Source organism: Actinia tenebrosa, unplaced genomic scaffold, assembly GCF_029948245.1.
Source record: "Actinia tenebrosa isolate PJP-AT-01 unplaced genomic scaffold, QUT_ActTen_1.0 PGA_scaffold0__85_contigs__length_37466705, whole genome shotgun sequence".
Lineage (NCBI taxonomy): Eukaryota > Metazoa > Cnidaria > Anthozoa > Actiniaria > Actiniidae > Actinia > Actinia tenebrosa.
Window position 1 is genome coordinate 7,722,285 of NW_028292569.1, and position 14,771 is coordinate 7,737,055.

Below are 14,771 nucleotides of genomic sequence, written 5' to 3' on the forward strand. Positions count from 1 at the left end.
AATTTGGCTTTGCAAGTGAGGTAACACGCGCCTATCAAGTTATTTGTAGATCTTGAAAATTAGGATCAAATTCAGTGTTTTTCAATATTGTTAACCCGCCAATGTCACTCGTGAAAATGGCTTCCATATCAAAATTCTTTTTTTGCTCTCCTTCAAAAAAATCTTTAAAAAAAAATTAAAACCACGGATTTCCCCCCCATTGATTCAAATGAGCTGTTGTTGAGGATATATCTTGAGAAGAATGGAAAAGTATTATTTTGCATGAAATAAACATATCAGATATAAATGCTATGTAAGGTGCTCCTTACCTTCCCCTCCCCCATACCATTCTTGTTAAACGGAAATGTTGCCCGCTGTTGCTACAAAAATCAACAAAACGAAATTAACCGACAACAAATGATGTCGAAATTCAATATTTTGACGACATTCAATATATTTTTTGACCTTGTACTTCTTAGGACCAACGGTTATTCACGCGTGCCTCTGAACTCTGCAAGGGAAGCTGCCATCCTTACTATTCAGGCATCCCCCCTCTGGATGAATTAACGATCTATAAATATCATAAATGTTGTGATTCACTGAGAAGTTCAACAAGCGCTAATGCACTGGAGAACATCCAGAGTATACCGACTGAAGAGGCATTTCTGAAGAAGCACATGTAATGTTATGTCTTGCTCCAAAATGATGCTGTGTCTTCTTCTTGAGACCATCTGTTTCGCACTATACAGTGCAAAAGAACTGTCAGGTACGATTATTATACTTAAATGATAATATATTTGATTCACAATATTCTAGATAGTCTTTAATGACAACACCGAGAGATTTAGTAGCCAACTGCTTTGTAAGTTTGTTGCATTGTCCAGAGTAAATACTTTGACGAAATATGGAAATGTTTCTGTCAGCTATGTAGCACGGGTACGCCACAGATGTGGTCGGTTCAAGTTTTGTACTTTTATAGAGGAATGAATGTATTTAATGGCAGCTTGAAGGTAAGGTTTGTTGATAATCGTCATTAAGGACATTAAAGACTGCCACTTAACCCACAGTGTTGGATGTCTTCACAACAGCGGTCTAGATTTCTGTTTATAAGGTTATCGCTGTTGGAACATCAAATGTAACTTTTGATAAAAAAATACCTTCTTCTCATAAACTCAAAAGTATTGTCCTAATTCAGGAATACATTAAACGCTTCACAGACATAAACCAAATATTAAATAACACAAATATTGCTCAAATGCTCTAAGATATCTAATTTAATTGATAAAATCTACTTTTATGAAAGAGTTAGAGTAGATTATTTGTCTTCTAGAATTAGAATTAATTGATGAGCCCTAAAGGTCATAACCTTGAGTCTTAATGAAACTTTTTTTGACAACTGGTCGAACTATCGATGCGTGTTCTCGAATGTCAGTGTTCAGGCTAATATACTCGTACTCTTGTGCCTGCAATACTTGATAAGAGTAAGTTTTCTAAAGGTCTGTTCTGGGTTAACGATGGTAGTCGAGCACTGAAGTGTAGCCATAAGGACATTGTTAACATGGATGTTGATTTTCAAAGGAATCCATTTACACAATTCATTTACAAACTGTTATATAAACAATGGAAATATAATAGACTTATTTTGTAATGTGTTTATCAATTCTAGGTGATCAAAGAATATACATTTGTCGAAGATATTTTTTTGTTTCCACAGCGAAACGTTCTGTTGAGTTTTTCTCGTTCTCTTTTCTTGTCTTCTTTATTCACCATTTGCCTCAAAATACCTTATGTATAATTGATCTCTCTTATTCAAACAGCATTTACCATACTAGAAAGGTATCGGAAAAAAAAAAAATATATATATATATATATATAAACAATAAGAAATCCAAAATACAGATACAGCCTTATGATTCTTCGATCCACGTTAGGTCAACGCGGCCTCTTGGGGGACCTTTGGGTGCCGACCGTTGATCAGTGCCATTTAACAAAATATTTCCAATTAGGATCCATTGTCAACGTCACCACAATCTTTTAACTCTCTTGGTAATGCTTGCAACCAAACAATAACTGGGGAGGTAAGACCAGATAAGTCTTTTCGCCTCTTTTTTGTACCAGCTACAAAGTTGATATAAGCCGTATTGTCCGCATTTATTTTCATTATTATGTTTGTGTTGTGCTCTGTGTTTAGTCTTAGAAACAATCAATCATCGCCATTGGGTGATTAAAAGAAGCTATATTCCTGTAATGTGTAATCACAGGAAGTATTATGAACAGTTCGATGTATTGCGGTATAGCGGACCTCTTTTATAATGTATAGGGTATTCAGTAATTCCGTTAGGGACCAGTCCGGCTTTGTTTATTGCCTTGGGATAGGATTAGGGAAGATGGCAGGGTTTTTAGACAACTGAAGAGGGAATCAACTATACATCAACAGGCACCAAAAGGGGCGATTACAACAAAATGAGAAAGTAGTAAACACGAATAAGGGAGGATTATCAGTCAAAATTATAGTAGCTTAGCTCTTTCTTTAACAAGAATCCTCCGACCCCACCCACCCTCCCTGAGTCCAGTGGATAAACATTGACGGCCTATACAACGTAGATATATCTTATTGGGAAAGATGAGGGGGGGGGGGGGGGGGGATGAATTTCCTCTGATAAAACCACTGATTTACGGCCAGCAATAACTATGGTCGATAGTACTTCGAAACACTTGACTTTATTTCCTTTAATTTTCTGGATTTAGATCCATTGCGCTGATTGATAGCTTCTAAGGTTGCCACGGGTATTCGTTTTATGGTTGGTAGTCGTTTTAAGTTTTTTCGTAACTTTTCGTACAGAGGTGAATACTTGAAATACCCTTCCCAGTTTTCTTAGGGACGGACCATTAGATAGTTGATGGGGGCAGGGGGGGGGGGGGGGGGGGGCATAAATCCCCCAAAAAATATCGAGCAAGCACTTAAACCTCAAAAAAAAAATTCGTGCAACCTCATCTGCTAGAAGAAAAATATCTAACTGTACGCAAAAAATAACGTGCAAGGGTTGAGCCAAAAAAATAAATATCATGCAACCAAAATTCCTGCAACCCCCCCCCCCACCCCTATCAATTATCTAATGGTCCATCCCTTACGACCCACGGGCCGCAAGATACATTTTCTACACGCTTTTCTAATCAAATAGTACGTTATATAAATAGCATATAGTCATCGCTATAATTACCGCAGGATATAATGGAATACAAGCTCTCCCAGGACGAGAATTTTGAAGATTAGTCGAACGATTAAAACATTCCAAGTCCATTTTTTTGTGGCTCATTTAAAACCAATATGGTCGGAGATTGGCTAATAATGTTTTATATTCTAGTTTAACTATAGTGTAATAGAAAAAGTGTCGCAAATATTCTGTTGAATGTTTGGAAGCTGCAAGATTTTCACCAGAAAAAAAAAAAAGGCGCTCATTGAATGTGGTACATATGATATCGCTAGAGGCACCTCCTGGCTCATTTAGCATTTCGTGTATAGAAAGTATATGAAAACATGCGAGCTTCTCTCTTTTTCTAGAAGAAAGATGGACACAAGAGTAGGCTCTCATATAATGCACTTTGAAGTTTCCTCTCAACTCCTTAATTGATGTATTTCTTCCCTCGTCGAAAATCAACTTATAAATAATTCGATCTATCGGCTGCGCGTTCCTCTCGTGTTAAATCCTATTAGGTTTACAGTAACGATGAAAAGGTAAAATATACACCGTGAAAAGATGAAAAAACTTACTGACGTTTTTGAAGCTAGTCCTTCGTCTCTTTTACTTCGACGAAGGACTAGCGTCCGAAACGTCAGTAAGTTTTTTCATCTTTTCACGGTGTATAATTTACCTTTCCATCATTACTGTTTCATTAGAAACACCGACGCAGCTCACACTAGTTTTTAGCTAGTTATATCTTTCTATTAGGTTTAGATCATTTTCTATTTCGTACCCCAGCAAAAAATGTAAATCCGTTGCGTTTTTTAAGTAGTGGTTTTGCCAAAGGAACTTATGTAGTTTTAGCTGCATAATTAATGCCTGATGATGATACGTTTGTGGTGATAATGAACTGATGAAAGGTAAAGTATGAATGGAAGATAAAACACGCTGTCATGCGATCAAATGATACCGACATTGTGTATTTACTAATCCCACATGGCCCTTGACCGAAGAGAACTGAATGGGAAACTAAATGGGAATAAGAATGGGAGAGCAGGTGCTCAGTATCCGGAGCTTACTCACGTTTCTTTTTTAAATTCCTTAGTAGTTATCGTTTTTCTAGACCATCTATATTTAGAACGGCCTTCCAATTCCTCGAAAAAATAGAAAACGAAGCCGTGTTGGTGGCATAAACAAGAGAAAATTATGAGGAATGCTTTGTTATTTGCCTCCAATACGAATAAAAAAAAAACAGACTAAGAATACGATAACTCGAGATGGAGGTACTAGTTGTACGCTCCAGGTAATGGGCTCCTGGAATGAGATCGAAAAAATGCCACACATTGGGATGACGGAAATAAGTAGCAATGCAAGCGAATAAAGTTGTGTTGAAGCTAAGTTTGATTTAGAAGATTTTAATATCAAGAATCTATATAGTTGAGTCAAAAGCTTAATGAATTGCTTTCCAAAAAAGTACTGTCTCAAAAATTATGATAATATTTTCAATTACAGACTCTCAGCCGGCGATCTTCAAGCCCGCAGTCATATACACAAGCCCGAATTCAGCGGTCATCACATGGGAAAAGCTACGACAAGATCAAGAAATGGATGGTTACGTCATTGAGTATGGAAAAAACTGGCAGAACTCCAAAACATTCCATGTCTCAAGGAGTTCAACCACAGCAATGATTCCAAACCTTGAGCCCGATACTTTGTACAATATTCGTGTACGAGCTCCCGATATCAATAACGGAGGCACCCACCCAGGCCCTTCTGTTAGTTTTCGCACCAGGACTCAAGATTCTGCCAGTATAGGAGTTCCTCAGAACATCGTCGTGGTACCATTGCCTTTATATAAGTTGCTAGTAACCTGGGATCTACCGTATAGAGCACGTGCGTCCGATGTTGTGCACTATACTCTTGTTTTTGCTCCGGTTTACTCGCCATATCTAAGAAAAACGTCTCTGCTTCTACCGGTAAGTAGAACTTCACACACATCATCAAGTCTTCCTTTTCTTTTTGCTGTTACTTTCTTACACACTAACTAAAGTTCAAGTCTCAACCTCAGTCTTATCCAAACTAGTTTACTCAGGACTGTCACTAACATGAGTGAGCTCGGTGCTCAGTAGTTTTTGAATGTAATAACGAATGACTTACTTTGCCATTTCTTCATGGACAGGGCCATTACAAATCCTTCACATTGACCTATCTACGGCCAAACACACTGTACAAAGTCAAACTCGCAGCTCTTCTGAAGAAAAGAAAGGGTCCGTACAGTTCTTGGGTAATTGCTCAAACCGTCAATCAACTGCGACTGGACAATCCAATCCAACCTACGACAAAGAAGCCTTATCATCACCAAACAGGAAAAACGGGTATTATGACATCTCCATCGACCCATTCTACGACAAAAACAACAAGACCAGATTTACAGCTAACAACCAAACGGCTTATACTGCCAAACAAAAATGTGACGGAGGAAAGTATACTAACGACACCATACCAAACAAAGGAGCAGTCGTCGATGAGGCCAATAACGGCAACGATGGAAATAAAAAAAAGCAAGACACTGCAGGCTACAGAACCTATAGGAGAAATAACAGAGATGGCAGAAATTTCAACACAAAGTACTACACAAGCAACAGGGGATGAGATATTAGTGACAACAGGACAAACTTATGAAAGTACGGTGCAACCTTCAGATAATGAAAAAGATGAAACAACGCAGCAAACAACACGAGTGCATGAAACAACAGAAGGAAAACTGCTACGAACCACACAACAAACAACTGCACAAACATTACAAAGAACGACAACAGCAGCCAATCAACATACAACACGAGAAGCAGCAAACACTACGATAACAACACCATCACCATCACCTCCACGATACACAGAACAAGTGAGTGAAACCATGACGCATCAAAAAACCACATTAACAACTGAAGGAACAAAGGAACAAACGACAGAAGTTACCGAACAAGTTAAAGAAAGGACGACACAGGAAACGCTGCAGCAACTAACTACACAATCACACGAACAAACAACACAGAAACCAACTTCAAGCCATCTACGAACAAATACAGAAGTTACCGAACAAGTAACAGAAAGGATGATACAGGAAACGCTGCAGCAAACAACTACACAAGCAAACGAACAAACAACACAGAAACCAACTTCAAGCCATCTACAAACAACTACAGAAGCTACCGAACAAGTTACAGAAAGGATGACACAGGAAACGATGCAGCAACCAACTACACAAGCAAACGAACAAACAACACAGAAACCAACTTCAAGCCATCTACAAACAAATACAAATGCTGTATCTGGTACTGTAGACATCCTTCAAACAACCACCTTTTCAGTGGCAGCTGTAAGAGATCAACAAGTGACAGATTCTCAGTTATTTTCATCCAGTTCGTCACCAAGGCAACCAAATATCATTATCACACCATCAACCTCAACAATGCCAAATTTAGTGATTACGGGAACTTTGCCTACAACCGATACACAGCCACAACAAGATAGTACTTGCGAACTTTTGAAACCTTCCATGTGTAGTGACATTGGCTACAAGACGACAAAAATGACATCCAAAGAAGGACAGAATGAAATGTTGGATCACGTTAAATCCATATGGTCTCATTTAACGCCGTTATGTCAAAACCACGCTAAACTGAAGCAGTTTCTATGCGCTGCTAGTTTTCCATATTGTAGTAAAGAATTGGGAGGACCATTCTTTCCATGTCGGTCCATGTGCATGTTGACCAAGAAGAATTGTAAAATTATTAGAAAGGATTGGCCGGCTGAGTTGGATTGTTCAAAATTCCCAGATGTTGGTGAGAGCGCAATATGTATTTCATATGGTAAGTGGCTGAATATGATAGCATTTCTTAGAAAGAATGCGTGTCAAATATCTAATATTACGTTACTGAATGACTTTTTAGTCATGTTTTGGAACTGAGTAAAAGCAGATGCCAAAACGCAAGGGGCGTAGTATTTGAAAAGTGATTTAAGGTAACTTTTGAGGGGTGGATTACCAAATGTTGCTATTTGATTGCAATTCCCGGTTTTTCGTGGGGAGCTCAACCATCTCTTGCGTAAGAGGTGGGCGACCTCTTCATTCCTAAAACGTCTTCTTTCATTTTTCTTTTTCCGTTCTACTCATAATTGTAGACACAAAAAGTCAAAAGTGAATAAACGTGCATGTTCGATTTCCAGCTTTTTACCAACTACACTCTTAAGCTATTTTAAGTAGCATACCTATACTTAACATAGTATCTTTATCTACTCATCCATCCATTAGTTCATGAATGATTTTGATTTTCTTCATGAAGAAGCATACCTCTAATAGGAATTCTCTTCATATAGGCCATGAAAGTGAGGTATCAACCACGACGGCCATCCACGTCACCCAGTGGAGTTCAGTCCCACCAACTAATCATCCATCATTGGAGAGTCAAACTATCTCCACGTTGGCAACCGAATCATCACCTGGTTTAGCAACAACCAATCCAGCAATCGTTGAACCAAAATCACTACCGAATCACTGTGAGCCGTTGTATTTGAAGGCTTGTGACGGTGTTGGATACAAATATGTCCAGTTTCCAAACTTTTTTAACCAAACGCATCAGAACGACGCTGGGAGAAAGATTTCGAAATATTGGCCGTTAATCGAACTAAAATGTTCGACACTATTCAAATTATTCTTGTGTTCTTTGTACACACCAATGTGTACGAGTAAAATAACTGATGAACGTAACATGCTACCTTGTCGTTCGCTGTGTCAGCAAGTAACTAGTGATTGCAGCTATTACATGAAGGTATATGGGTTTACATGGCCTGAAGGCATAACGTGTGAAGATTTTCCTGCTGTTAATGATGGCACTTGTCTTAGCCAAAAGTATTTAACAAGCCTTCGTCAAGGTAGAAATATTTCTTCATTTTATTCAATTAAGTCTCTACTGGTGTGCATGCATATATTTCTCGTTTATAAAGTAAAACTACAGAAGAAGTGAAAGTAATCCTGTTGGAAATTCGCCGTTTCAAGGCGTTAATGTGCAATAATGTTCTCAACTACCTTTAGGCTGCGTTCATAATGTATGGCGGGGGGAGGGGGGCAGGTGAAAATTTGAAATTTCCAGAATGATTCTTAACAACCTCCTTAAAGTCATGCAAAAAAAATACGATCCCCCTAAGCAAGGCTTGTAGCTTCTTTCACAAATTGTGCATCCCCCCATTTTTCTGATAACAATTTGCCCATCCCCCCGTTTTTCCTACCAAAATTTTCCCGATCCTCCCTCAATTTTACCTGCCCTCCCCCACCTCTGCCATACATTATGAACGCAGCCTTAGTACACCACCATGATTCATGCCCCCTGGTCTGGGTAATTCTCTTTCCTCCATTCTCTTTAAAAAGGCTTATAGGGCCTGTCAGCTTATGTACCAGACGTTTTGTTTCTTAATTATTACCTTTTTTATTATTTTGTCAGGAAACGAAAACGCTTTACCAACTTCTCCTACCATCTCAAATAAAGCCCAAGTCACGATATTTGAACGGTTTTCAACGAAAGCAAACAGTCTTACTTCACCGGGTGCCATTTCTGTTGAGCAAGAATCGACAACAGTGGAATCTAGTCCTTCTTCTTTAACAAAGCCAATTTCAACACCTAAAGAAAAAGCAAAGCCCACTTTGGCAACTCAGCCTAGAACTGGAAAAAATATTAAAGTAATTCAAAATGAACAAGTAGAGAATTCTACTGAAGCCATAGTGCAACGGAATGAGGAAGATTTTAAGTCGTCTGTTAAACCTGCGACTCGCTTTTCCATGAACGAGAAAGATGACCACCTTACTTCCACAAAATCAAGCTTCACCTCTTCCCCGACGTTTCCTGTCATAATCTCTCCTCCATCAGGTTGTGAGGGCTTAAGCTTAAAGATATGTCAAGGAGTAGGTTATGACTTCACTCAGTTCCCAAATTTCTTCAACCACAAGTACCAAAATGATGCTGGACGTGAGGTGTACAGTTTTTGGCCGTTGCTGGAAATCAATTGTTCTCCAAAGCTTCAACTATTTATATGCTCCCTGTATGCTCCTATATGTACCAAGACTCTCTCTAGTGTCAGAAGTATGACTGGGGCTTTGACACTCAATATACTTCCTTGTCGATCACTCTGTCATCAAGTTAAACGAGAGTGCAGAACCGTGATGAAGCTGTACGACCTCGAGTGGCCTCGTGGCGTAGAGTGTACCAATTTTCCAGTGGATGGTGAAAAAAACTGTATCTATGGCAAGACAAATGATACTGACAGTAAAGGTACTCCTACTTAACTTTTGTTTATTTTGTTTAAACTGTTATCGCGATAATTACGTTACATTCTATTGTTCTTATAGGTTTGTTTAAGATATCGAAAGCAAGGAAAGGATTGTCTCCTAACATACCATCGACCCCATTGCCAGGTATTTCTAGTAAAACATCTTTTTCCTTCACCTAATTCATCATTATTTCGTCATATATTTTTTCGTAAGACTGTAGTTAATAAAAAAACGTTATATACGGAGGTCTTAAATTATCAGCTAAAGAAGACGAGCCTAGAAAGATTGAGCAAATGAATAGTTTTAAAAACCCTGATTTTAAGGGTTTACATCTGGCTACGCTCTTGAGTTTTTCCTCGAATTTTTTTCTGCCATTCAATTTTCATTTCTAGATCCTGAGTGATGCACACATGACATGCAACGTTTTGGGATCACTAGTTATTTCACATTGTTTTTGCTTATTATAAAAGTGATGCAATTTTGACATAGAACTTTCATTCTTATGCAGGTATAATGAAATGTCAACCGCTTTCACCGGACCACCCTTGCAAGAACCACTACGAAATGGCTTCTCTTTCAAATGCTTCAGAATCGTTTGAGAATATAAAGAAATTAATAGAGGATCATGCGTCGGAAATCAAAGACTGGGCCAGCAAGAAATGCCTTAGAAATCTTGAAATGTTTCTGTGCTCGGTGCATACTCCTCGCTGTTCAAAAAATGGGACAAAGTTTGGTCCTTGTCGATCGCAGTGCAAAACAATGTTTAGGAGATGTGGTGCCCTGTTGCTAAGAAAGTTAAATTTTGAAATTGTCGGCCTGAAAGACTGTCGTCGATTCCCAATGACTCGCTGCACGGGAAACAAGCGAAGATCTAAACCAAAGAGTAAATTTGTCGAATCGCTTTAGGAATTATGAATGAATTTATATGCTTTAGTTTCTTGCAATTTAAAATCAACAATTTGAGGTAGCGCGCTATGCTTTTATAGATATAGGTATATAGCCTGACGTGCAACACGAATACAATGACTATTGGACAAATATAGTTCATTGACTTTGCAAACAACGAATGTTATCAAGGATTTTGGATACCATTCAGGAATGTGTATCGACAAAACTGTCACATTTTTGTGCAAAAAGCACCGACCTACTATAGCAAGAAAATATGAACTAAGAGAAGGAATCCCCGTGCCCCATCATGTGCACACTTTGATGCTATTTTTAGAATCTATTCTGAAAATATCATCCAATGATATCATTTATTTGATTTTCTGCACGCGCATAGTACGCGCGCGCTCTACGCTGTTCACTAACGTTTTCTTGTGCTTTTCTTATGTTCAAATGGTCAAATCTGCCCTCAAGATGACGATGTAGGTCGAAAGCTTTGGAAAATAAATGTAAAGATACTCCAGAAATTTGAACAAATTACTACTTCAAATTCCTGTCGTATTTGCCAAGCTTTCGACGTGCACATTCATATTCAGGGCAGAGTCGAAATAACGGAAAAACCCCAAAAACGTAAGCAAACAGCGTAGAGCGCGCGCAGTAAATGCGTGTGCAGAAAAACAAATGGTTTAAAAATAGCATCAAACTGTGCACATGATAGTTACGAGGCTGTATAGGGGGGATTCCTTCTCTTAGTTCATTTTCTCTTGCCTATAGCCTATAGCTCTGCTCGGTGTTGGACTAAATATATTTACTCTCTATAAAACAGGATGTATTCTTCATATAGCTTTCAAAACGATAAAATTTTCATCACGATTTTGGAATAAAAGCCATGGGATGCAACGCATTCTTTTTTCGAACATCATCGACATGTCGACTATCATAAATAGTGCATATCGTTATCAATAGGATTGGATGAAACAAGTTGTGAAAGAATCCCAAATTGATCAATACCACTGACCAAAGTCGGTCTATACTAACACTTAACTGCTCATACTGCATTCCTTACTATATGTTTCTTCAATCTCATCTTGATAGAATCCACTTACCAAATTTCCAAAACTCAATACCAATACCTTATTCATTGTGGTCAAGAGAATATGAACTAAGAGAAGGAATCCTACCTATATAGCCTTGTAACCATCATGTGCACAGTTTGATGCTAATTTTAGCTTGGAGATATTTTGAGCGAAGAACCTGATTGGTTGATTTTCTTGAGGGTAGGCGGCTTCCAGTCTTAAAGTAAACAAAGCCTGTGTTTTTGTCGTGGACGTAGCGAAATATGGCGCTTTTCGTGTCCTAAAACGAGGCATAAGGGAAGCATGATTATCGCGCGGGCATGGTAACGAGTTAAAAATAGCATCAATGATTCTAAGAATAGCATCAAAGTGTGCACATGATGTGGCACGGGGATTCCTTCTCTTAGTTCATTTTCTCTTGTTGTGGTGCAATGTTTTCTTATTACGAACCACGCGTCATTCTCTTGATTTTTGTTTAATTTGTGTTCCAAATTCATGTGTCTTCTCATGCGTAAGCGTTAAACAAAGAAATGATACTCTAGGGAATGACAAAGGTAAAACATCGCACTACCACGATAAAGGTGTAGTAGCAAGACGTTTCCGCTTATTGTCAAGCGTTTTGAAGTAGCTTACCAGCAGAGCATTCTATACATCCCTAAGGAGGAGGATCGTGGGTATAACTAGTCCCAAACATGCCAGCCTCGCAAAAACTACAATTCCAATTGAGAGACCTTCGTTCTTTGTACGTGAAACCTGATCTTGAAAGGGGTATCGGCGATTGATAGGGTAGTGCTTTGATCTCTTAACATTGACTGTTTCGGCATCTTCTTTCTCTGTCATCGTTTTTCTTACTATCAGTAATTCCTATTTCATGAGTAACAATGTCAGTTTCTTCGTCGCTATCCAAATCATCAGTATCCTTATTAGTGTCCTCAAATGAATTATCATCATCTTCAGTGTCCTCGCGTGAAGTACCATCTTCTTCTAGCTCTTCTTCTGTTGTACTTGTCGTAGTATTTAAAAGCTGCATAGACAGCCAAGCATTTATTATTTGGACTTTCTCACGTTTGTACATTTTGAGCTTGAGCAAGTTGTGCTTTTTTAAAAAGAGGTCCAAGACTGCAACCCTCTGCTTCTTAAGCATTCCGCTTTCTTGTATGTCTTTCCAGTCATAGTCTTCGTATGCTTTAAGTTTCTCTGCATGCTTCCTTTTTTTTTTTTTCATTTGCCCTTTTTTTTTTTCATTTGAAGGTACTACAGATGTTCTACATACTTCCTAACCAGATCCTCTGCAACTGCAAATTTCCTTGAGAAATTCTGATGATGACAATTATAATACTACTCTATTTTGTAATGGCCCACCCTTTTTAGTTGTCAAATTTTATCAACAGCCCACCCCTTTGAAGGAGTTCAAAATTATGTGACCCACCCCCTGATTTTGCCCCCCCCCCACCCCCCTATACTTTATGACCAGTCCCTAAGGAATTTTTTAATCGTATTTTTCTGGTTCGAAGACCTAAGAGAGGGACTTTGAAAGCTACTTCAATAAATAAGCAATACGCAAGTATGGTTCTCCTTTACTTTAACCAACACGCAACATATCTGTGTTTACAAATATGTACATTATGAAGGCATGGATAAGGATAAACAAAATTAAGGATTTTCAGTGATCGCTTGCGATGGTCGTTACAAAACAGTGTGAGAAGACACGGTACAGTGTTTTTGGTAAATACAATGTTAAAACCCGCTTAAAAGTTAACACTTTTAATCCTTCACCTTCACTTTTAATCCTCGTATTTTTTCTTCAAACTCAAATTATTCTCGTCAAGAACACAGCACAGATGTTAGTGCACAGGTAGCCCAAGCTCAGAGTTAGATTTCGAAGGCTTCAAAATAGGCTTACAGAAAAGCTCATTTTGTCGACAAATATGTCATAAATGTTATAGTTTGATAGTTGAGGAACACTTTGCCGCCAAGATTTGAGTCAGAAATTGTTTTTTGTGGGGTAGTTGTGCTGCCTGTTCGAAAATCTGCCTTCCCTGCATAGTGTCATAGTAGCGACCTTTAGATACGACGACGAGTGCGAGATCGAGTACGAGTTTTAAAATTGGTCATGTGCACGTGGCTAACACTGAATCGTAGTCGATTTTCGATTTTTTACAAACTAAAGTTTCAATCTACGTACACGATCAAGACTCCAAAAGATAGTGCCTCTCTTTAAAAGTTAAAAAGAGAGAATCGTATCAAAAGGAGAGAATCGTGTCAAAAGATGTTTCATAGGGAGGGGAGGGGGGAACACAAAACACTAGTGCCCAGTGTTCGGGGGAACACATAACTCGGGGGAACACAAATCCCTGTGACACCGCCGGGTTATATTTCTCCCTCGATCCCCTCCTCCTGGGTGGATGCAGGAAATGACTGCGAATCACTGTAAACTGCTTTTCGATTTCTCGCTGCAGCGCAAAAAGAAAAAATTCAACAGAAGCTTAAATGAAAGGTAATTTATTTGAGAATCGGACACAGACTTTCGATTTTCGATCGGTTTTGGAGGCCGAGTACGAGAACGAGTACGAGTACGAGTTTTTAACTTTTAAAGAGAGGCACTATCTTTTGGAGTCTTGATCGTGTACGTAGATTGAAACTTTAGTTTGTAAAAAATCGAAAATCGACTACGATTCAGTGTTAGCCACCAATTTTAAAACTCGTACTCGATCTCGCACTCGTCGTCGTATCTAAAGGTCGCTACTATGACACTATGCAGGGAAGGCAGATTTTCGAACAGGCAGCACAACTACCCCACAAAAAACAATTTCTGACTCAAATCTTGGCAGCAAAGTGTTCCTCAACTATCAAACTATAACATTTATGACATATTTGTCGACAAAATGAGCTTTTCTGTAAGCCTATTTTGAAGCCTTCGAAATCTAACTCTGAGCTTGGGCTACCTGTGCACTAACATCTGTGCTGTGTTCTTGACGAGAATAATTTAAGTTTGAAGAAAAAATACGAACTTTAACTTGTGCATGTAAATGAAATACTTTTTTAAAACCTATAGTTCGACCTCTTTTGAATATAGGAAGGAAGATTCATTGAGCAAACGTATTTTCTGATACAAACAGATCCAAAGAATAAGGCAGTAACAGTTAGCTGGGTCGAAGTCAACCCCAGATACCAGTTAGATTTCAAACTTAAAGAACAAAAATATCACTTACTAAACATTTCTGAACATCGTCTTTCCTGTAAGGCTGACTTACTTTACCTCTAGTTTTGTTTCCTGATAGTTTTAAAGCGAAAATGTTCTTGTTTCTTGGAGCTTTCGCCTTGACTTTC

The 14,771-nt window shown here is 38.5% G+C and overlaps 1 protein-coding gene across 1 annotated transcript; it reads left to right on the forward strand.

The window, feature by feature from the left end:
• Window positions 1–487: 487 nt before the first annotated feature.
• On the forward strand, window positions 488–11,287 carry LOC116300308 (uncharacterized). Its single transcript, XM_031709147.2, has 7 exons — window positions 488–745; window positions 4,674–5,137; window positions 5,341–7,030; window positions 7,536–8,090; window positions 8,657–9,481; window positions 9,559–9,624; window positions 9,989–11,287. Exons 1-7 carry the CDS (start codon window positions 667–669, stop codon window positions 10,384–10,386), a joined length of 4,077 nt encoding a protein of 1,358 aa, XP_031565007.2. The 5' UTR covers window positions 488–666; the 3' UTR covers window positions 10,387–11,287.
• Window positions 11,288–14,771: the final 3,484 nt, after the last annotated feature.